We start from the raw sequence: 25,000 nt of genomic DNA, 5'->3' as shown, positions 1-25,000 counted from the left end.
GAAATGAGGAAAAATAATTTAATTAATGAAGCCTAGCTGTCTCAAACTGCCACCAACTACACAGCATTTAACAGGCAAATGTCAATGATACAGGTTCCTGACAGGATTTTAAATGTAGATTGGTCTTCTGTATCTTACTACTGAGAAAAATGCTTCAGCAACTACAGGTCTGTATTAAGTATTCTACTGTGTTCACTTTCCGCTGCGTGTTATTTTAAGTGTACGTGTTGAACATGAACCTGTAGCATCTAATCCTGTTTATGATAATGTTACCAGTGATGTGCCTTCTGCGCCTTCATGGTGCAAAATTAGTTTATCTGTAAAACCAAGGTAACTGATATGTCCCTGAGGTGAATGATATTATCCAAGACAATAATATGACAAAAGTCCAGTCTCAATGTTACTTAAGACAAAAAAGCCTTTTTGCTTTGCTGGCCTGCCATTGCCGAAAAAGTAGAGTTGGTTGGAGAAACTAGCAAATTAAGGATTAAAATGTGATAAATATCATGTCTTCGGGATCACGGTAAATAAACATATACACAAACCCAGGATTACAAAGACAGAAGCAATGCTTAGAAAACAGAACTGCAGCATAATACTATATATACACACCACGATACAGTAAATACACACAACAATGTACAGGAGTCAACTACTGGGTACACAAACTATAAAAACAAAGTCAAAAATGCAAAGCTCAACAGGTTGTACAAACTTCAGGTAACTAAAGTACTGAATAAGGTAAAACAAACAAACTGCAAACAGATTCTATCTCACCTGTTTCTATGCCCTGGTATAACTTTCCCAGAATGCTATTGGCTGTTGCCAGAAGACAGTGCACCTGACTGGTCCATCCCTCAGCCCGGCGTCCGCTTCCTCCACGCTCGAGCACACCTCCCAGGCAAGGCAGCCGCCCATAACACTCACAAGCCACCTAGAAATTAAATTTAGTAAACTGAATTTTGTAAAAAAAAACTAACAGGAAAAAAAAAAGAAATCAAGAAACAAGTTAACAACATTTTTAATACATCACAAAAATCCCACTTACGTCCTGCACTTTAGGATTGTCTGAGTCCATCTTAGATAGGAAATAAACCCCCAGCTTTTCCTGCACAAGCAAATGGTTACAGTAAACACAAACATGCAGGTGCTGTATTAACACCAATAATTTCATAAATGTGAGTATCACAACCCTCACCTTTAGTGATCCACATGCCCGGGGGTAATAGGTCATACACGCCATCAACCCCTCCATGGCAGCCAGGTGGCACTACAACAACAGCAGCTTTAATATAGACTGCATAACTGTATAAAGTGTATATCATAGTAGAGGCTGCACAACTCTATAAACTGTATATCATAGTAGAGGCTGCACAACTCTATAAACTGTATATCATAATAGAGGCTGCACAACTCTATAAACTGTATATCATAATAGAGGCTGCACAACTCTATAAACTGTATATCATAATAGAGGCTGCACAACTCTATAAACTGTATATCATAATAGAGGCTGCACAACTCTATAAACTGTATATCATAGTAGAGGCTGCACAACTCTATAAACTGTATATCTGGCCATGTTTCCTCCTTCACATAAGTTTGTAGCCATGTGAAAACAAGTACTGTAGCATGTATTTGATAGAAAAAGTGAAGGAAAACACATTTATAGATTATATGGGGTAATACATTAAACTAGCATAAAATGTACTTACACAAAACAGACAAAACTGTGTGAGATACTAAAACACTAAAAGCAAGAGACAAGCAGGGCATGCAGACTCATGCAAGTAGGGAAGCAAGTAATATTCTCCAGCAAGTTTTGTAATTATTACATAGTATGTAGCAAACTCTACTGACTGTATGTCTACACAATTGAGGTATGGCCCAATATTCAACCATGACAAAAGCTGTTTCTGAAAACACATCAGCCATTTCCTTATAAGAGCTGGTCTTATTATCCTGCGTACCTGCTGTTTTCTATTATCATAAGCATATTCTTAGGAGAAACCAGTGTAACAGACTCACCTCTGACTTGAGGCCCAGTAGAGAGGTGAGAATGCCCAGGATGGAGTTAAGGCCCACTTCTCTGGCCAGCTCAGGCAGCTGAGATGAGTAGTGCAGCACGTCCTGTAGCACACTCACTGCCAACTGCACAGAGGGCAGAGGGGCCTGCGACTGCATGTGTGTTCACGAGGGAGAGAGACAGAAGAAAATGGAGTGACAATGAGAAGTGAAACGGAGTAAAAATATTTTTTTAGAGACGAATGCACATTTTATTTGCATGAATCCGGCAAAGCAGCATTTACTGAGAAACTGTGTGAAACAGTAAAATTCTAGTATTCATCCTAATCAAATAAAAGTAGCTTCCTGTCATTAACCAACTATAGCACTGTGTTCACACTCTCAAGGGTGCATTTCCACTGCACGATCAAAAACAAGACCCGGGCCAATCAGGATCCACTCTAACTTGGAGTTCTACTTTATTTTCCACAACCTTAAAGGACAACTAGGATAGTCTTGCAATCTATGATGGCAAACGCAACTGCATCATTTGTCTACAATTTTGTAACCATAACAAGATTATTAAAATTTTCACTAATATGACAAAGAGAAAATAACATTATTAGAAAATTATTCGATGCACTAAAACCCTTTGAGGTAAGAAGCCAATAAAACTGGGAAAGCAACAAAAGTATGTAAGTTTATAATAATTAAACATCTGTGCAGGTTGAAGATTAAATTAGAACAATGTGGCTTTTGATAGCATATACACAACTGCTACTGAATGCACAATTTTGGGAAAAGTAACGACGAAAAAAAAATCTTGTTCAAACATTAATAAGGGAAAACTATATTTCTCATTGTACACACACAAAATAATTTAAAAAAAAAAAAGCATTATTTGAGTAAGCAACCAAAGGCCTTGAAACACTTTTGGGTGCAACGCTGCTGTGTGTCCTACTGTGAGAAGCGTAAAGTATCTTGCCTGGATGATCTGCTGAAGAGAGCGGAGCCATGAGAGGCAGTGCTGCTGGAACACCTCACTTGAGCTGTCTTTCACCAGCATGGATAACAGGCACAGACCCTCAAACCTGAAGCACACAAGGCAATCTGATTACATTTCAGAATCTTTTTTTTTTCTTCAAGCATTCTGCACTCCCATAAAACAATCATTTTGTTGATGCACATATGAATGTTAGTATACATGTTACCTAGAATGGTGAATTAAAGGTACAGTCTGTGATTTTTGGTGAAAGTGGGGAAAAAAAAAATAAATAAAAATACACCGCACAAAACAAGCCCAAACACACACATCCTCTCTGTTTAGGGCAGCTATGTTGGCCCTCCCAATACTACATTGGGCCAACGCTGATAAAGGAACACTTGCACCCAGAACAAACAGAAAGAAAACAGAAATCCTCGTTGTTTTTGATTAATTGTATGTCGGTGGTCCAAATGCTGTGTCTCCTTTCTGGGGCACAAAACAGACAAAATGTTTTTCCTCTCAGCTGATATTTTATTGACAGCTGCCACAAGAGGAGAACACCACCAAATCAGACAAAAAAAATTCAGATTTCAAAATCACTGATCTTTTAAACCTTTGAACCTTTAAACATGATGGCGCTGTTACACAAATCAACGCCACAAATGAATTCTGTAGTGGACTTTTTGCTGTGCAGACACAAGAACCACATAAGCCTTTAATCAGAGTAGAAAAAGGAGATGTGTTTATGGGCGACACTGATGCTCACCTTGTTTTGCTGGAGCCGAGGCACGAGTTGCTGATGCCCACAAGTCCTCCCACTGTCCCACAGCTCTGCAGTACAGACAAAAACAGTGTAAAGCACTTACATGACAGTTAGCTGTGACTGGGAAGTATCTGCAGGTTCACACTACACGAAAGAGCACAGGTTCTTAACCCAGGTCCTGGACTACCCACTGTCCCACACATCTGAGTGTTTTGCCTGCTCTAACACACCCAGCTCAGCTCAGCAAAGCCTGTTAATTAGCTGTTTAGCTGAAGTGAGTGTGTTAAAGCAGGAAGAACACTAAAATGTGCAGGACAGGTGGTACTCCAGGAGCAGGGCTATGAACCAATACACCCGCGACGTATTTATGTGATGAAAATGTCAACATCATGTGTGTTTGTATATAAAACATGTCCTGTATTTTTTGTAACTACACAACATTAATGAAGTGAATGTCAGCGAACACACAAAGACGGCATCCTCATCCTCCTCCCAACAGATGGACCGCTACATTAGCCCCTGCTAGCTAAACAGCGCTAGCGCTTGGCTTACCTGCGTCCCGACCACGCCATGCTCCCGGTAATTCGCTAAAAGTGCAGGTAAATATTCGGGTCGCTCTTCTTTCAGCGCGGACACTAAACCCTCGGTTAGCCGCATATTCTTAGGGCCATGCAGCCAAGCCGCCGTAGCCATCTTGCCGCCTCTGAGTTACGTCAATGTCACTCGACAAAGGAGTTCGGAGCAGGTGACGTGATTAGTCCGCGACGCGAAGTCAATCAAGTCTGCACGGTAGCCCTATAGGGCCAAGTCCCAAATAGCGCTACTCCACTGTCTGTATAAGTGCACTAGCTAACATGTGTGTGTACTATGTAGTGCACTTATAAAGGCCCATTTGGTTTTAATTCCAGTGCGCAAACTCAATATGGTGTAGCCTTTTACTTCATACTTCAATTTAAATTGATGAAGAGAATTTATAAACAATATGGCATATCAGTGAACAAAATGACAAAATACTGAAGAAATGGTAATAAAAAATAAAATATAAAATTAGTTAAAATAAATAATGGTAATAAAATTAGTTAAAACAAGATAACAACAACAACAACAACAATAATAATAATAAAGTAAAATTGTTCCCTGGAGGTTTTAAAAAAGATATGCAGTATAAAGGATATGAGTGTTTTGGCTTTTTTTCTTTATCCTGATGGATTCAAAGTAAGCAACATTTATTTTATTTATTTATTTATTTATTTTTGTAAATAACAAGCCAGGGTAAGGACTTCATATACTTACCCAGAAACAATACGTATTTGACAAGACATCCGGCCTTTCAGTCTCCGATGCTTTACAGCATACACTCTGCAGTGCACTGTGGCTGCATTCATTTGTATTTCAGTATTGCAATGGCATAGTGCCACAGTGGGGTCCTGTTTTGTCCATTCATATTCTTTTTTCCCCTCATCTTCATTATTTCTAAAGCCATTTTAAATTGCATCTTGAAGTAGAGAATGGGTTTTGCATGGATAAAAAGCCTCAACTTTCTGCCTTTGTCTTAATTACACTCTCCATTTTCCCCCTCTTATGTTGAAGTGAAGAAAACAACAAGACACATTAAATGTGTGAACTAATGGGACTGGAGCATAATGGCTTGAGTTTTCACACAATAGGCTGTTATTTCTTTGCCAAAATTAAAAACAAAAAAAAATCCAACTTGGTCTGACCAGCTATCAGCTGCCACATCACAGGCCATGGCTCAGCCTGTGTTTTAGCAGCTGGTATGGTTAACATAGCTCTAGTGAAGTGAACAATAACACTGACCTCCTGCTTCTAATGCTCTTTGCTCAACTGGGACAAGGACACACTGAAGTGGAGTCATTTGAGATAATACACAATTAAAATTTTTTTTTTCCCTGCTTTTTTAAACTATTTGGCCACTGAGGTTCATCCAGTCCAGTCCTCTTTTACAGGCTGGAGTTTGGCACACGTATTAAGCTTGGTAATTAACTACTGAAAAAAATTATTAGAGAGTATAAACCATCAAACTGCGCTGGCCTCAGGTCTGACAGGTTTGTTACATGACATTTGTCCATCTCTCAATTGTGTGCACACGCACACGTGCGTGCACACGTGCGCACACACACACACACACACACACACACACACACACACACACACACACACACACACACACACACACACACACACACACACACACACACACATGGAATAAAGACTGACAACAAACTGAATTTCTTCCTTTTTTTAATTTTCTAAAACGGCGTACAAAATAAAGAAGCAACATATATTTCCCAAAGTTTTCATGTTTTTTTAAAACTTTTGCATTTTTTTCAGTGATTTTTAATATCATTTTATTGACTAAAATAACATATTGCTTATATAGTATCTTGGAATTCATATTAATATACTTCATCTTAATTTATTGTGAATTAAATTACCAGGTAGCATGTATGTATATTTTCAGAATATCAATTTTAGTAGTAGTGAGGAGTAAAAGTAGCTTAAAATCAACCTTAAAATACAAAAAAAGAGTGACATGGTACAATATTAGTCTACAAACCAACATCTGCGTGCGTTTTCCTTAGATAGACCCTAAAGAATCCAAGGGAAGATATATAATATTTCTTTTATACACTCGACTGGTTCACAGACATATGAGGATCCATTTGGATTTAAAAAAAAAAAAGCAAAGTTTTACATGAAGATGGTCTGAGAGAGCACTCTATCACAATAACACAACGTTCTCAAAGCCTACTGCTGCCTTTGAATGCATGCACGGCATTCTAGCAAAGCACTCACATAAGGACAAAGAGTTTCCGACCATCTGATGAAAATATTCTCCCTGCCATTTCATAACATAAATGATAAAAAAGCCTTTTAAAATTTGACAGCAGACAATCAACAAATTTACACATATGCAAACATCCTTACATAAAATAAATCAATCGTTTGTTTTTCATGGCATATTTTAACTCCTATTGTGATTATAAATAACATTGTGTGACATACAGTGTGCTCTTGTGTTACCTGGAGCTTATTTCCTTATATCCATTAACTGTTCATGAAATCTCAAAAGAAATTCTCTAGCCATAGATTTTAGCTCGAGTCTGGTAAACAAGCTTTCTTCTCTCAATCTTACCGTTCCTTTTATTCTGTACAGCACCAAGTTCCTGTTATATCTGTTATAAGTCCTGAACGGCGTTCTTTTAAAAATGAGGTTGCACAAAGTAGGTTCCTAGATGTGTAAGCTGTATGCTTGAACTAAATGTATCAAACAAACTGAAAATCTTCCAATAGCAGGTAAATTATGTGTGCATTTATGTACATAAACATTGTTGGTAATGTCGTGTTGATGGCTGAACTAATGAATGAAGAAAATAATTCAAACAACACTGAACTGCTCTGGAGACAAAACCACAACTTCCCCTCAACTCAAAGGGCACAGGGCTCAACACGGCAGGCCATGATGCACATACACATGTACACGATTTCTGTGTTCTGTGACCTGCTGTACTATATGTGCATATATATATATATATATATATATATATATATATATATATATATATATATATATATATATATAAAGCAATATATAAATATATATAAAAGCACTTAATATATATATATATATATATATATATATATATATATATATATATATATAAAGCAATATACAGCAAATGGAGCAACAGCATGGAATTTCAGATTAGTTCAATAATGACATTAACTTTACATAAAAAAACAAGTTTTGAAATGAAAAAAAGCAATTTTATAATTTTCATTAAGTGAACATAATAACAGAATGATAAGTGGTAAACTCAGTAGTTTCTAAGTTCCTCAAACAAGAAAAGGTTTGATGGGCAAGCTTTAAAACAAAGCATTTGTGGAGTTAATACGATTCATTAGCAGTGGTCACTTCTTCAGTGAAAATATTTTTTTTCAACTAAAGAGAGTGTAACATGGACAATAATAATGTAGGTTATATATAAAAGGTCAATCAATAATAGGTGACGGTTAATAGTAGATCATAGATGAGTATAAATGGTTGCTCAGTAATAGAGGGGAGTTGGAGAATGATGCTTACTGCTTACAAAATCAAAACCATCAAAAGCAGAGCATTTCTTTTTGACACAAGGTGGAGCAGAAGAGCCGGGATGTGATTTCACCAGTGTAACAGCTCATCTTCACAGACACTGACTCCCAACATAATTTAAAAAAAAAAGTGCTTTTAATCAGTAGGTTAATTGTAAAACCTTTGTTAAAAATGTTAAAGAAAAAAAAATAGAGTCTAAATCTGGCACTCTTAACTGGGTTATGTTTCTAAAGAGAGATTGGCACTAAACAAATGTAGAAAAAGGGAAAGCGGCTGAAATGGTGATGTCTGATAAGACGAGTTGCCTATTTCTTGGAAATTATAACAAATAACACCTGAAAATAGGTCTCAGTTATTTATCAATTTCAACTAGGTGTTCAATTTTGGCAATTTAAAACTAGAAAAGCTTCACCACACAGCAGTTCCAGATGATGGGTTAACTGTGCTGCATGTAATAGCAATAGGCCTCTGCAGGCAGAGATTTCACTGTCTCTGTTTATTCAAAACACTCAGTCCACACACACACACACACACACACACACACACACACACACACACACACACACACACACACACACACACACAGGTGGCATAACCAATGGCTATAATAAATCGAGTCTTCTGTGGTCCAACACAAATGTGCTGACTATTGAGTGCTCTCTTAAGCACACTGAACAGTCATTCCTTACATATGTTCATGCGATATGTATACATTTTACATAGCTATAAAATAAAATGCTAGAACATTGAAAGAAAAAGTCTCTTGGTGGTCTATACTGAATCTGATAAAGAAATAAAATTCTCAAGCTCATGTTCCCTATCTGTCATACTCTACACTGAAGTAATGTTTTACCTATGTTATTACAATATTACAAAGCTAGTAATGCCCACTCAGTTTACAGTGGGGAAGGGGGTGGGGAGGAAATATAAACTAGATAAAAAGATACCCCTGAATTAATGGACCCTCTGTTCAATGATGTTTCGTAGACATTCCTGACCAGTTCTGTTTAACCTCACCGCTTTCTTTGCCTTTCTCACTGGGTTTCATTTTCTCTGTCTAATGCACATACACAAGAACAAAGTAGCTTCCAAAAAAAAAAGAAAAGAAAAAAAAAAAAGGTCTAAAGACAACAGCATCACTGATGCAAAGGGACAGGGAGAGGGGCAAGAGAAAGAAAAAGAAAAAGAAAAAAAAGAGAGGAGAGAAGGCGCTCAGGTGAGCGTCCTGCTCTTTCAGGTTGGCCCAGTGGAATGGTGGTGTAGTAGTACTGACACTCAGAGCCCCTTCAATCCAGCTCCCTCTCTCCACACAGGGTTAGCAGAAGTGGTCATCCTCATCTTTATCATCCTTCATTCCCTTCAGCCTCAGCCGCGCAAAGTCCTCAAACACAAAGTCATCATCCTGAGAGAAGTTACTGCGGAGGCACAAGAGAAGTCAGTAATACCAAGGACAGACTTAGTTGTTGCCTCTCGTACACACTTGCACACAAACAGCAGACTCACTTTGTCTCAAACTCTATCAGGTTGGTGTCCACAGGAGCATCCGTCTCTGGCACAGCTGTGAGGATGAGGCAATAAAAAAAAATCTCTTTCATTAGAACACGTCTTAAGGGCTTAAGAGAAGAAATAGAAATAAAATGCAGTCCAAAATATTATTCAGAACTGATATTCTCTGAGTAACTGGTGAATTTATTGAGGCGAATGTGTGCGATTGGCTCAGATAGTGTACATACTTGACTGTGGTCTCGAGCTGGGCTGCTCAGAGGGCTTGGGGTGCATCAGCACGAAGGGAAGTTCTACTGCCACGTCACTGTGCGGGGAGAGAAAATAGTTTAGTATGTTTAGTATATACTGTATATATTTAGTATACCTGTATAGTTATAGTACACCTGTAAACCTGTGCATTCATGCAATTATCCAGATACAGGTATAGAGCTTCAGTTACTGTTCACATCGAACATTAGAATGGGGAAACAATATGATCTCAGTGATGTTGACTGCATGACTGTTGGTACCAGTTGGGTCTGATTTGAATATTTCAGAAATTGCTGATCTCATGGGATTTTTGTGCACAACGGTTTCTAGAGTTTAAACAGAATGGTGTGAAAAACAAAAAAACATTCAGTGAGTGGTAGTTCTGCGGTCAGAAATACCTTGTTGATGAGAGAGACTAGAGGAGAATAGTCAGACTGGTTCAAGCTGACAAGAAGTCTATGGTAACTCAAAAAATAGCACTCTTTACAACCGTGGTGAGCAGAAAAGCATCTCATCTCCCACAGCATGTCACACGCTGAGGGAGATGGACTGAAGCAGCAGAAGAGAGCTACAGTGGGCACAGACTCGTCAAAATTGGACAGCTGAAGATTGAAAAAAGATCAGGCAACATCTGTCCAAACTTCAACTGTCTACTAATGTATGTTCCCAGGCTTTGTCCTAGAATTTCCCCCTGTCCTGAAGGTTTTAAATGTCTTCCCAGCTAATCAGCTAATTAACAGCCCTCCCTGTGCTTTATGTAATTATACTCAAGTGGCTGTATGTGTGTGTGTGTGTGTGTGTGTGTGTGTGTGTGTGTTCTGTGCTTACCCTCCACGAGAGACAACCAGTTTAACTTTGACTCTGTAGGACACCAGGATACCCAGAACCTCTTTATTGGATGCATCCTTCACACTGTAGAGTAAGCAAAATGCAGCACTGTGATTCTTTCTGAAAGATTCGGCATCAGTGCACCAAACATTATGTTATGTTATGTTTCTGAATTTGAATATTAGCTTAGAATTTAAATTTAATAATGCTACAAACAGAGCCAACAGGAACGTCTCAATATGTGCTTGCATAAGGAGGAGATGTCCTAAATTTTGTGAAAACTAATTTTTATCACAAACATTAATGTTTGATATTTTTTTATTTTTTTGCCATAGCAATATTTTCCTGTCATATGTTTAGCTATTTTTTACTTTTTCTAGGCTATCTGAACTCCATGTAAAATGCACCATCTTCGACTTCTGCATTCAAGAATAATTTAGTGTAGTGTGAAATGCTATTTTGGATTCAGCCAGAGAAAAACTGTATCTATAAGTGCCTGCTAGATATTATTAACTACGTGCATGTAATATTACCTTTAGGGAATATATTTTATTTGTCATTATGTTTAGTTACATAATTGATTTATAACTTTTTTAAAAATTAAGTATGCCATAAATAACATGCATTAATTTATACCTCCTTAAGGGGTTTAATGCATGTTTCAGTAAACATACATTTGATGACTCAAAATTAAACATAGGATCTTAAACATTCAAATGTGGATTTTTTTCCCCTTAAAAATATATTCATATAAAATTTCTAATACTGTGTAAACTGTGAAATCCATTTTGACAGTCCTACTGGAAATACATTAAGCTGAGTGTTTTGTGTTCATATTGTTGATGCAAACTAGGACAAAATGGCCATGACTGATAAAGAAATAAAAACTTGGATAGACAGACAGATAGATAGATAGATAGATAAAAAATGCCCCTTTTACTTACATATATGACAAAATGCAATTACAAAAAAGATACAAATATGCCAGAACTGGTTGACTGAACTACGATGAAACCAGTCCACTCTGTGTACACACTTTACAAAATGTGTATTACACAAGAGATTTAAGACTCTCTACATGCTATATCCTCTCAGCGGGTGCTGCCGTGATTGTACACACTGCTAGACATATTCTCTTCACTGATTTGCATATGTATGTTCATGCTTTGTTGTTTGACAATAAAGCTGTCATACTCCTTACTTGTTTGTTAGCTTTACCATCATTTCTGACTGCAGTTATTTTGTGATCAAATGTTTTATCCTATCATTTTCCTGTTAGGATAATATAATACTAGCTAGCTAGATTGAGCATATCTAAAAACACCTTACCAATGTAACTGAAATTAACTGACTTTTATTAAGTGTATGCAGCGTAAAAAATGTGCTTATTAGCGTAAGGTTATTCAGTGCAACCACTCAGGAAGGAAAGCTGCATAGTAGAGACTCTGAGTAATATAATAGTTTCAGCCACAATGATCACATATATTTGTAAAGCATTTATGAAGGAATTAAAACTTGGTTTTATCATCAGTTAAATCTAAACTAAAACTACCAATAACCAAGTGACTAAACCGTGACTAAGACTTATGTATTTCAACCAAAAAAAATCCTAACATAGGCTATATAAATGTAAAAAAAATGCTTTAAAATGTTTAGAATCTTTTATAACAGTATCTTGCCACTCTGAATCAAAATTTGATCAAAGATTTCGACCTGTATTAAACAGTAATATTTTAAATGTGTCTTTACTGTCCTGTCCAAAAGCTCAAAGTAGCAATCTAGAGTCAGTGAAGTAGGGAGAGTGTTACTGTGTGTGAGACGCATGAGGATGATGTGTGAGGCAGTGTGTGACGAGTGCTCACATGGTGCTGGAGGCCAGGTTTGTGTCCTCGTGCTTGAGTTTGCCGTCCAGTGCTAGACCTCTCTTCTCTCGGTTGTTGCTCAGCGTCGGGGTGAGTGTGTACACCTTACAGAATGTGGAGCTGGATGACACCTGATCACTGAAGACGAGTAAAACACACATTAAACAGTGATACTATACTATCTGCCCATATCCGTATCTGCCCAACACACCCTCACAGCAGATAGCTGCTTATCATTCTAGTGGACGTATGCAAACAGCTGAACTCTCTCGTTACTCAACACATACAAAGATAGATTTGTTTCAATACTATATATCTTATGTGTAGAACTGAATAACAGAGTGTTAGCTAACAAATAGGAGTGTTTATGAAGCAACAAACAACCTGTGTTCAGGCCTGGATTAAACAAAGCATATTCAGAGCATACGAAGTTAAGATCAATAAAGATAAGAAGGGAGAGAGAGAGAGAGAGAGAGAGAGAGAGAGAGAACAAAGATGAACAAAGGCTCTTTCACAGAGGCTGCCATTTAATTGTGTAAATATGATGCTGTACGTAAGCCAAGATAAACTAATCATGGTCTTATTTCTACAGGGAGCACAGACAAGTGGAGAGATAGGAAATGTCTGAGGGGCCTTGTATCACTTTAGCCTGTGACAAATACAGCGCTAATAAAAAGGGGGACACCGACTTTCACGACTTTCACTGCGTTAGTCATCCATTTTAATTCAAGGTATACTCCAGCATTTTTCAGCATGATCTCTGTCTGTTTCATCTGTAGTGCGTATATGATTATCACAGACAACAGTGTGGACACTGAGAAAGGAAACTGATGATCTCCTGGGATTTTCACACACACAACAGTTTATAACATTTACACAGAATGGTTTGAAGAACAAAAAAAAAAAAAAAAAAACATCTGGTGAGTGGCAGTTCTACAGACAGAAATGCCTTGTTGATGAGAGAGGTCAGAAGAGAATAGCCAGACTTGAGCTGACAAGAAGTCTACTGTAACTCAAATAACCACTCTTTACAAATGCGGTGTGCAGAAAAGTATCTCAGAATGCACAACACGTCAAACCTTGAGTAGTAGACCACATCGGGTTCCTCTCCTGTCAGCCAAGAAGAGTGGAAAAGGACCGGGCAATTATTATTATTACTATTATTATTATTATTATTATTATTATTAATAAACAAATTTATAATATAAGTCGATGGCTAGCATTTAGGGCAATAAATAATATTTTCTCAAAAAGGTATTTATGTGAAATGCCATTTGTAAATAAAGCTTTAGATCCATGTAATCCTTTCAGAGACAGTACTTCTTTTCCAGAAAGAAGAACTTGTGGTTATGTATTACTAACAAATCAGTTTTTATCTGACTAAAACATGGATACCATAAAACCTCAAGGAAAGCATGAGTAACTGTTTAGCATGAGGAGTTGTTTACTGTTTTGCTCCAGGGTTTGAAAGTTGGATAAAACCACATAAGAACAGCTTTGGCTAGACATTCCGTCATTTCTGTTTGAGCCCGAGATCTTTATTGTTAGGGTGTAATGGGAATAGCTTTGAATTTGTTTTTTAAACATTTACTTAAAGAATTCTGCCTCTGTTTTTCCACATACAACATACAACATGCAAACATCAAAATCTTGTCTGTGGTAAATTCACATACTGTACAGAGATCGGGCTGAAAAACCCTGGACTGTTCCTTTAAACATGCGAGATTATGCAGAGGAAGAGAAAAGTCCAAAAAGCATAGTGACTAAGGGGAAGGGGAGAGGGGGCCAACCCACAGACTTACAGCAGTCACTGGAGTGCCAAAGCATTGTTCAAAATGAGCTTGATGTAATAAGGGAATTTTTTTCTGTCCATCAGGTTTTGTTTAAGTTTCATCATTGTCACTACTGTTTGAATTTGTAGCTTTTCCATGAGTTTCGTTTGATCCTACGCCATCCTCCTATTGGTGGATTTTGGCTGAGCATTGTAGCAGTGACACCACCAGTCTCAACTCATGACCAAAGATTTCTTTTATGATATAAACACAAAGTTTAGTTTGCAACAGAAAAATCAGGCTGAAAATCACACAGTGTAAAACTAGTTTACAACTTAGTTGTTACAGTAACAACCAATGTCAATAAGTGAGCAAATGCGACTACAGTTTGAACAAACTATTTAAAATTAGCTTTCTTTAAAAAACATTTCAGATCTAAATTAAACAAGTTCTGCTGTGTGAACAAAGCTGGAGTATCTGCTGTGATTTTGCAACATAAGGGAAAGGGCACAAGGTTTGGGTAACTGATGTGTGTCCAGAGCTGTGGGGTGCTGTGGATCTTGCTCAGAGTGAAAGGTGTTAGGAGAGAGCTGCTAGAGCAGTGAGCTGTTTGCTAGGGTTTTTGGGTCAGTGACAGAGTACTGACTGGCCTTTTGGAGGCAGCAACACAAAAGCAATCAGAGCAAACGGTAGGGACGGTCTGTGAGGCCCAGAGTCACAAAATGAGCCTGATTTAATTCAGCACCGCTTCTCTACACCTCTATATGCTAATATATGAAAGCTGCAAATAACCAGTCCTGTCTGGTGTACACAAATGATCCTTTATATTCTCAAAGCACAAAACACAGAGGATGAGGAAGTGAAAAAAAATTAGACATGACAAGGTGAGTTGGAAAATAGGGAGAAAGAAATGGGCAAATGTTGAGTAGGATGTAATGTTTATCAATTCTTAACAAGAGGAATAGGAAGTCAGAAAATAAAGTATGGGATGAGAGAGGAGAGAGGGATGAGAGATGAAAGGAGGGATAAAGGGAGATGAAGGGGTACTCACTCGGCTTCTACCTGAGCCACGGGGCATTTGTACTGTGCAGTACTAAACAGACAGATATCAGCATACTGTCGCACTGTAGGGAGAAAACAGGTACACGCAGCAGGGTTAGCAAAGCTGGACAGCATACACACAGACACACACACAGAGGAAGGGCAAAAGTCATTGAAGTCCATAAATATATTCTATAATCCACACATAAACAGCAATGCATTTGTACATCCATATAACACAAGTTATCAATATCCCTTTCTGCTAATTCCACCTGAACACTGAAGCTGACAAACAGACTTATCTCAAATATTGTGCCAGTGCCGTCAATAACGGAAGCAAATGCCTACTCAAGTATTTTAAAAACTCAATAACATCCTCAATAATACACTGACCAACAGATGTTTCTGTTTTAACACCCATAATTATTAACTCAAGGCCTCCCCTGAACAGATACACAGCATTCCAATTGTTAGGAAGGAAATGGAGAAAGCAAAGGGCATGGATAAACAGGGTGTGGAAACAAAGCAAGAAAGCAATGCTCTGTAAAACAGGGCAACAGACAGTCAATATACAGTTTCCCACAAGCAACAAAACAGATTTGACATCATGAAGCAGTGAGATCTGGTTTAGATTGAGTTTTACCTGAGATTTTGATTCGTTTGACAGTTTTGGTGGAGTTGTTGGTGACATGAACGTTGACGCTGATGGGTTCTCCATGGTAGTAGAGCTGAGAGAGAAAGGAAAGAGGAAAAGGGGCTTAGAAAAATTCACAGAAAGCAAAAATATACATGGGGCTGTATGTTAATTAAAGAGGTAGCACTGGTGTTAGAAAAGTTGCAAGTGTTGCAATAAAATAGTATAGAAATCCAAAATAATACTGCTAACAAAGTGTTAATCCAGTGAGGTGGTACATGTTGTGATTTTTACATGGCGGAAAAACACAAAGAACAGAATGTACAAGGTTTTATCTATAACTTCAATTATTTGAGCACTAGGACAACGGATGTCATATCAGAATTACAGTAATGACACCTTTCTGTCTTCATCAAACTTCACCATGCACTGAGTTCACCTGCTAACAGCAACATGGGAAATTAAAAGCCCTGTGCTTCAGAAACACATGAGTGAAAGCAAAGCATTTGTTTCATTATATTCTGCTAAGTTTCTGAATGCATCGTACAAAAGCACACTGTCCCATTATAAAGTTTCAATTATTGTACTTTTATAATTTTGAATGTTTTAATAAATTGAAAATGATACCTTAAGGCACATATTCAGGCAAGGTTTATTTTTGCTGTATCACAGAATGTATTGTATTGAGACACCACCGTGTGATAACAAATCAAATTTTGAGCATTGCTAAACCCCTAATGAACAGCAACAAACAGCCTCTGTTTATAATATGATATGAAATATAATATGAAACCTCATATTATAATTACCATGATTCTACCATGGGATGAAAAGCTCAAATTTGGCTCGAGATGTATTCTTTTGCATGGATGTGACTACTGATGCTCTTGTACAGCATGGGACTATGCATCCTTATGCAAATTAGGCATGCAAACATCAGTACCCTGGAAAACACTGTTAACCAATGGTAACTGTGTGCATGAGCATGTGTTTGCATGTGTATTTATACACCTCTTTGTCAAGGGAAGCCTCCAGGTGGAGGGAGCGGTCAGACATGAGGAAGCTGCGTGTGGTCTCCACCATAGGCTGTGGTCCTGGCTTCTCTGGAGCATACTGCACCTTACGGATCACCAGCCGCACAGAGTTTCTACACAAACGCCACAAACACACATAGAGCTCAACAGTCTGCTTATCGCTATAAATCAAAAACGTAAAATATAAACACACAGGTTACACCCACACTTGTATTTACAGTGATGCCTGCATATACACCAGGCAGCAACACAACAGTACACAAACGACAGTACACTGCGCTCAGCAAGTACATGAGCATGAAGATAAAGTGCTGCACCTCTTGTGAATCTTCTCCTCCACAGATTTGGCACAGAAAGCTCTGATCTCAAAGTCTACACCGCATGCCTGAGGGAGGAAAAGTAGGGATATATTAGTAGTGACAAAAGTATAAGGTCAGAAAGCCCATGTGAGTGAGTGTGTGAGTGTGGGCGTGTCTTTACCTTGCCTGTGTCCTCTGGTCCTGGCTGTAAAGTGACTGAGCAGGGAAGATTCTGAGGAATCTAAAAGAAAACAGCAGACAGATTGAACATTCTCTCATTGACAGTGGGCACGAACGTAACATTGAAAACAAATCTAGGTGTACAGTATGTTTCACCTTAAAAACAGTTTTATCAAGGAACAGCGACCATTGCAGCTTTTTTCAACCTAGTCTCTATCTGCTGCATCTGTAGCATATGCGTGATTACCACAGATAAGAATTTCCTTTTACCAAAAAAGAATGGAAAACCTGTTTATGCGAAAACATAACAGAAGCCTTGTTGGGGCATCAAAAACATTGATGTGAATCACATGTTTTTTGACTTTCACTCTAAGGTGTTTGTGAATGAACTTCTAAATCAATCACAAGTTGTTCTCATTCTCTAATGTGATTAGTCAAAAGGTGTTAATTCATTTTCTATAATAGCAGCTCTGGCAGTAGTACCGATTGCAAGGTTTTTATGAATGTGCTCGTTCTAATATGTTAGCGTTTTTATACTCAAGCGAATTCAATAACTTAAGCTGGTTAAACATTTAAAAATCATGCTATTATTTAACAAAGAAAAACATACACTCATTGACGTGGTGAAGTTTATTTAGCATTTATGGAAAGGAGTCTTCAGTGGCAGCACTTTGTAGCAGGCAGAGGTAAAGCTCTGAAGTTTTCTGCCACAGCAAAGACAGGCAATTTTGACGACTAGTTTCACAGTAACATGACTAAGTTCATTATGAATTTATTAAATTAAAGAGAGAGAGAAAAAAAGAGGTTATGAAGGAAACAACTTGCTTCAAAAACATTCCACAACATTAAATGTAACTATAAAGAAATAAAAAGTATGACATGTTCTTTAAAAAATAAACCATTGCTGTGTTGTAACAGGAAAAAAAACATTACTGATATTTTGATATACTTTGATTATTTTCCTATAATAGCATGCCCAGTCATGTTTTATTCCTTACATGATTCACCCTTTTTTATATGCTTTCTATATTTTAGCAATATAGTAAGTATCTTTATAGTTTTGGATAATCATTGTACAATAATTTGTAGTATATTGTACTAATCCTACAAGAATAAGAAGCATTTGTAGGTTTATAATATGTTAGATTGCTATGCAGGCAGCTGAATAAGATGTATGGGAGTAGTAATTACAGTGAAGTTGAAGGGGTGTGCGTGCTGGCCGAGCTTTTTGAGCAGGCGCTCCTGCAGGCGGCTGAGTGGTTTGCGCTCCTCAGGCAGTGGAGGAAAAGCCTGGAAGGTGGAGATGTAAAGGTCCTTTCTGAAGGACAATCCCAGCACGTCCAGATCCTCTCGGCCATAACGAAATGCACACGTCAGAGTCACAAACACTGACCAGGAGGTGAGGAGAGAAAGAATATGTTAAAAAAACAAAAAGAAAAAAGAAAAAAAATGCAAGATGCAAATTTAGATATGGTCTTGAGGACGGTTTAGGCAAATGGATGTCTGAATCTTTTTAATGTCATGAAAATGAATTATCAACAATCCACTCACCTTTTCTGTCTTTAAGGTATTCCGGGTCGACCAAAAGTACTCCATCTAAACTCAGATAACAGAAGGAAATGGATGAGTATAGCAGTATATCCCATAAACTATAAAAAGGTCCATTCAGCGTTTCAGAAAATAATTTTTCTCGCCATTCAGTGCTACAAACTTGAGTCTGAGAAACACTCTACCTAAAGCATCAATCACAAAATGAATCAAAAGGATATGCTTGACAATACTGATTATTAAACACAAATAACCACACACACACAGTATATTTGTCACATTAGACCCAATGTCTTTAAACATTATTTATTTCAGTCCTGTACACTAGACAAATGTGCTCTGATATAAGCTCTGAGATAATTTTTAATCACATGTTTAATATTGTGAATATATTTATATTCACAGACATATAGCACTATGTTAACAGAATGATGTGCTTTATAGCATTCATATGTGTGACTGCTTGGGAAAAGCTTCACATGGTGAAATATTTTGACATTTACTACTATGTACAGTCCTGAAAACCACAGATTTTCCTGAGCTAAAATATGTTTCTCTTTTGCATGAATCCCAACCACAGGAGCATTATGGACATTATGAGAGTCTGTGTCAACTTCATTAAAGCTTTACATTCAGTGTGTGAGGAAAAAGAGAAGTTTTAGACTTCTTTTTGGCAGACGGACTACTTTTTTTTTTTTTTTTTTTACAGGTCTTTTGTTAAAATCCAAAACATGATCTTTGCCTAGGCAAGATTTAAAAGTAAATAATAAATAATAAAAATAAAATAAATCAAAAAAATAAATAAATAATAATATCTCCACATTGTTTTGGTGAAATATATTTATGGTTGCTTAGAGTCAGTCACAGCGACACCCAATGCGTCTTTCCCAGACCATCTCATACATAAAACTAATAATTCAAGATCTTACATGTAGCACTAGCTGGACCACTTAGTCAAAACCTTCAACTATAGACTGTAATCATTAGTCTAACCATCAGGCTACAGACACAAATAAAAAGAAGCTGACACATCACACAATGGATCTTAGTAGTTTCATCTTAGTAGTTTCACATTTTTCTAGCCCAGAAAAAGCTCCGCCCCCAGCCAGAACAGAACTGCTCAGCCACCCACAAGGCATACACAGTTTCGGTAGAAAGGGTGGGGTTGGTTGGGAGGAGGTAAAGGCGTGTCAGTGTCTTCTTTGCATTTGCAACTCATCTCACAGGCTTTAGAAAATTACAAACTGCTCCTGTGATCCTGCAGGTCTAGGTCAGACTGACTCCAACATAATTTCAAGCCAAAAATACATTTAACTGATGCTCTTTGACCGAAGAGAATACGCATCAAAACAAAAAGAAAATGAATCCTCTTAACGAACATAGCTCTGGCTTGACAAATGATCGGCTGTATAACTGCAGTGAACCCTTTTATCCTAATCATCTTACAACAGACAGGATACAATCTAAACATCAAGCTGTTAAAGGTGTTAATTAATTTATACAACGCCACTAGACAGAAAGAACTTAAATTAAACACATTTGTTCAAGTCTAGGCAATGCCTTTCTTCTCATTCCCTAATTGCTCTCAGCTAAATACAACTGTGCTCAGACAATACCTGCTGTTTCCCAGCTCTGCTTAAGTGCACACACTGGCACACTGCATTTCAGTGAAGGAGGCAACAATTCCAACACTCACCTTGTAAAAAGGTGATAATTACAAAACTTGAGGCTTGGAACTCAAACTCTTCATTGCACATTCAGATACATTATAATCACCTTCATTAGTGAAACTCCCATATCTCTCTAATGCAATTAACTGGTTTCTTCTTAGATTTGCTGCCATGGTGACAGTGAGAGACACAGGCACATCAGTGACGAGAAGAGGCGTTGGAGAAAATAAAACGTATTACTCATCCCAAAGCCAGACAATATCATATGTGATATGATACGACTTATACACAGCTACAAGAAATGATCCACACTCCCTATTCAAATATTCACCTTGACCAGAATGCGGATTAAAATAATAAAAGACTTTAGTTTAAATCCATTTTTATAGCACAAACATGAGCATTTATTGGAGTACATTTATATTAGCTAGCATGTCGAGATCTTGGAATTCTAGGTTTCCATCTGACATTTCCGTGATTATGATACTGAACCATAAAGTTTTGACCTTAATTACGGTCAAACAGATCAACATTTTTTCCCTGATTTTTTTTTTTAAGTTAAAGGTCAATTTTTTAAAGATTTTTTCAGTTTTGCCCAATTCCCACCCACTACCACATGCTTCCTCTGAGACTCATCAAGCCGCCAACCTCATCTTCTTTAACTGCTGCTCATGCTGCATCACGGGGCAGTGTAACACACTTGCTATCAGGGCATCCTAACACACAAAGCGCTATCCGCTCCCTTCTGCATGCATAAGGTCACAGATGACTTGTGTCACTGGTTTCGCTCTCTTGGACTCCCAGCCACAGATGGCTATGTCATCGTCAGCATTCGAAGGATCTCCAGATGACAGGGCAAACACTTTTCTGTTGCACCACTCAGGAGCCCAGGTAAACTTTTTAATATTCTGGTATAAAATGTCTCTCATACAGCAGGAGCCATACATGCAGGGTGTACTCTCACTTCACGCCCAGAATTCCCGGGATAGGCTCCAGATTCACTGCAACCCTGACCAGGATAAAGCAGCTACTGAAAGTGAGTGCGTGACTCCCATATATTTTCTGTGGCATAACATTAACTAATATTTTGCCAAAATAGACAAAATAATTCCAATAATTTGTGAAGATAACATCACAGCAAAGCGTGCCCAACTGGTAATTGGGTTCAGAAATGATAACTAATTATGAACAAACAATGAACCAACAAGATAAATGGTTGAGACTTCAGCTAGTTGATGTCACTACTGTAAATGATGTCATGAGATTGTAGATCTACAAGTGGGTTGGCGTTGCTAAACAAATTAGATAGCTAACAGGACTGAACGAGATATAAATCTTTTTTCAGTATAAGCTCTTCAGACTCACCAACTGGATCCACATGATCTAGATGATCCACAAAGTCCCTTTTGCCCAAGTAGACTGTAAGCTAAGGGGAGAAAAACACAAGCCATTTGATGTCACTTAAACATTCAAGTAGGAAGCAAATCAGACTGGTTAATGTTCCTCTTGGGGATTATCACCACATCCACATATGCAACACAACACAACACAACATGATTGTACAACAAAAAGTCTGAATCATTCTAAACTGACCCCAAGCCGCTCCACACCCTTCCTGTAGACGACCCTGCCAGACTGAGTGAGATCACAAAAAAACGTCTCCCCTCCCCCCTCCCCCACACAGACACACACACACACACACACACACACACACACACACACACACACACACACACACAGCTCTCCATCATACATAGAGAATCTGAGACAGAGAAAAGATGGAATGCAATAAAAAAAAAAAAAATAAATGATGGAGAAAAAGAGAGAGCACCTTGGAAGGAGATGGCCCTTACCTTGCAGTTGGGGCTGGACTTCTTGAAGACTCTGCAAAGGGAGAACAAACAGATACATTATTAGATACACTTACTGGAATTCTAGTGCCACTGAAATATACTATTTCATGTCGGTGTAAATGTTACAGATGGAGGGCTGCTGTATTTGAAGCTAAACACTGATTTTCTAAATAAAGCATGACAGCGAAATTTGGCATGAAGAAAGGAGATCTTGATTGGTGAGAAAGAGAGAGATAGAGATAGACAGACAGATAGAGAGAGAGAGAGAGAGAGAGAGAGAGAGAGAGAGAGAGATGTGTATGTGTTGCAACGTGTCTGATTGTAATGCAGTGTGAGGGGCAGAAATAGCTGTGGTGAGAAACATCACATTCCATGCCAAGCTATCCACATTAAACAAGTGAGAAAATAACACCATCGGTCTCCCCAACGCTCCAGAACATTTTTCCTTCCATTCTGCACTCCATTTTCTACCTCTCTCTCACAGTCTTTCCCGTTCATCTCTTATCTCTTCATCTTTATTCCTCCCTCATCTTAGATAAAGAGCTGTCAGAGAGATCTCTCTGTCTCCATCTGTCTCTTCCCTTCCTGCAGCTGAGAGAGGCATAGCGGTCTGACAGAAAAGCTATCTAACATGCACAGAAACACAGGAAAAAGAGGAATTACTGGTATGTGTGTGTGTTTGTGTGGTTGCCAACTTTGTGCTACTAGGCTTGGGAGATTATGTGAAATCTCATCTCATAGCCATCACTGATTCACTATTTGATTTGTAGGGGGTTGATAGTGTATTAACTATTTTACCAAATTAAACTCTTGGGGCAGATTTAATGTCAATTTTTCAACTATCAGCTAGACTAAGTGCTTCTAGGTCTAGTGCACTTCTTAGCTCTGTCCACAAGGTGCCCTTAATGTAGCATGACTTGACTACATTATCCTAAAATGTACAGCTTTACTCACACATTACTGCTAGTCTACAGCAGAGAGAAAAGAGGAAGACTGTGGATGGCACATTGAAGTATCCATGAACTTAGAAACTGATTTTTTTTAAAGGTTAACTCGTCTAGAGTGGTTATATCTACTTATGTAGTTTAGTACTTGGATCAAATTTGTTACCACAGCTCTCATTGTATATTTTTCTATTTAAAAAATGATTCGGCGAGCATGATGTCATGAAACAGACTCAATGATCTGAGCATATAACGGTCCAGAGAAACATTTTTCCACAGAACATGCACGCTAAGCTAGCTAGCTACCTCAGCCAATGCTAAAGATAAACAAAGTCATTACTGTTATGGTATATTTAGCTACTGGTTATGTACATGAATGAAAATATGAACATGAATGCAATTTCTGACACTTTGCTATTGAAATCCTACTTGTATCTACAAGTAACAAATGCGCTAGTAATGTGCTAGCAACAAGCTAGCTAGGATTTCTAATAAGGGTGAAGCTGTAGTGATGTTTTTAGGTCATTCTAAATAGTTCATTTGGGATTAAAAGATATTTATTATAATACATAGATTATTTTGTAATGGTTTAAAATGTCTCAATGATAAAACATTTATCTGGTATGACCTAGTAGGCTAGTCATATATCATAGCAGGCTAATAAACAACATTAGGAAAAAAGCTAACTAGCCAGCTGCTACCAGGAACTTAGCAAGAGATGCTGTGTTGGAGTAAAATGCTTTAAATTAGGTTTAAAAGATTTTAAAGCTAAAACATTGTTGTCTTTGTTTTGAACTGAACTGCTGTATTTGTGCACAAACCTTATGAACACTTATAATTTAAAGTTACTGTTTAAATTAAAGGTTAGATCATGTTAGCTAGTTAGCAGCAAAGATTTCAATTAAGTGAATAAAGTGTGTGCTATGGCTATAAGTTATTCAACTTCAGTCTTTCAGTCAACTTCAGTTGTGATATTCACAGAATAAGTCAGTTATGTGAGTGAATAAATATGAATACATCCTGAGTTTGAAATGATTACGAAGGGGTGTGGTTTCCTGAAACTTTACATTTGACCAACTAACAAACTGAGTAATTCTGTCCCACACACATGCACACACACACATGCACACACACACATGCACACACAAGCACGCACACACAAGCACGCACATGCACACACAAGCACGCATATGCACGCATGTTTTGCTATCCTTGTAAGGATGTTCCTCTGACATTTTTAAAAAATAAAAGCTATGGTTTTTGTATAATAAACAAACAAAAAATAAAGCAGTTTTCCCTTGTGTGCGTGCATGTGTGTGCATGCGTGTGGGTGTGTGTGGCATGCATGGTTGACCCTGGCCCTTGCTCTAATTCTGTTGTTGTAAATTCAATATTATGAGAAAGTATTCATTAGTGAATGCTGGCAGATCGACAGGCTTTAATAGTGCTTTAAACTTCCATCAGCAGAGTGAGAAAGAGGGAACAAGGAAGAGGGGTAGAGAAATGGAGAACTGACAAAGAGCCTGAATTAATTGTGGAAAAAGCTATGAGAGGGGGACCTGATTAAATGAACAACAGAAATGAACAGAAGATTTATAAAAAGATCTGAAGAGACAATGGGAAGATAATAAGATAAAAGAGGTGAGTGGGAGAGGATGATAGGGGAGAAAATGAAGATGAGAGAAAGTGATTAGAGAGAGGGACCTTAATGACA

General features: G+C 37.8%; 2 protein-coding genes across 2 annotated transcripts in view; both read right to left on the bottom strand.

The window, feature by feature from the left end:
- The window catches only part of pelp1 (proline, glutamate and leucine rich protein 1), a 14,043-nt gene extending 9,540 nt beyond the window's left edge, over positions 1–4,503 (bottom strand). Inside the window, exons 1-7 of the mRNA XM_026936020.3 lie at positions 4,305–4,503; positions 3,756–3,820; positions 2,990–3,095; positions 2,029–2,178; positions 1,199–1,270; positions 1,049–1,108; positions 778–934 (exon numbers count right to left, since the gene is read on the bottom strand). Of these exons, the coding sequence (XP_026791821.3) occupies positions 778–934; positions 1,049–1,108; positions 1,199–1,270; positions 2,029–2,178; positions 2,990–3,095; positions 3,756–3,820; positions 4,305–4,445 (751 nt within the window). The 5' untranslated portion in view covers positions 4,446–4,503. The remainder of the gene's footprint in view (positions 1–777; positions 935–1,048; positions 1,109–1,198; positions 1,271–2,028; positions 2,179–2,989; positions 3,096–3,755; positions 3,821–4,304) is intronic.
- A 2,925-nt stretch (positions 4,504–7,428) lies between these two features.
- arrb2b (arrestin, beta 2b) overlaps positions 7,429–25,000 on the bottom strand; it is a 50,542-nt gene continuing 32,970 nt past the window's right edge. Inside the window, exons 2-15 of the mRNA XM_026936053.3 lie at positions 22,343–22,373; positions 21,855–21,915; positions 18,823–18,867; positions 18,463–18,659; positions 17,273–17,332; positions 17,110–17,177; positions 16,770–16,905; positions 15,768–15,852; positions 15,135–15,207; positions 12,312–12,449; positions 10,450–10,533; positions 9,600–9,676; positions 9,370–9,424; positions 7,429–9,281 (exon numbers count right to left, since the gene is read on the bottom strand). Coding sequence (XP_026791854.1) covers positions 9,182–9,281; positions 9,370–9,424; positions 9,600–9,676; positions 10,450–10,533; positions 12,312–12,449; positions 15,135–15,207; positions 15,768–15,852; positions 16,770–16,905; positions 17,110–17,177; positions 17,273–17,332; positions 18,463–18,659; positions 18,823–18,867; positions 21,855–21,915; positions 22,343–22,373 — 1,210 coding nt within the window. The 3' untranslated portion in view covers positions 7,429–9,181. The remainder of the gene's footprint in view (positions 9,282–9,369; positions 9,425–9,599; positions 9,677–10,449; positions 10,534–12,311; positions 12,450–15,134; positions 15,208–15,767; positions 15,853–16,769; positions 16,906–17,109; positions 17,178–17,272; positions 17,333–18,462; positions 18,660–18,822; positions 18,868–21,854; positions 21,916–22,342; positions 22,374–25,000) is intronic.

This window comes from Pangasianodon hypophthalmus, chromosome 4 (assembly GCF_027358585.1).
Source record: "Pangasianodon hypophthalmus isolate fPanHyp1 chromosome 4, fPanHyp1.pri, whole genome shotgun sequence".
Taxonomy (NCBI): Eukaryota; Metazoa; Chordata; class Actinopteri; order Siluriformes; family Pangasiidae; genus Pangasianodon; species Pangasianodon hypophthalmus.
Note: the sequence above shows the minus strand (reverse complement) of the source record. Positions and strands in the feature narration are given on the sequence as shown.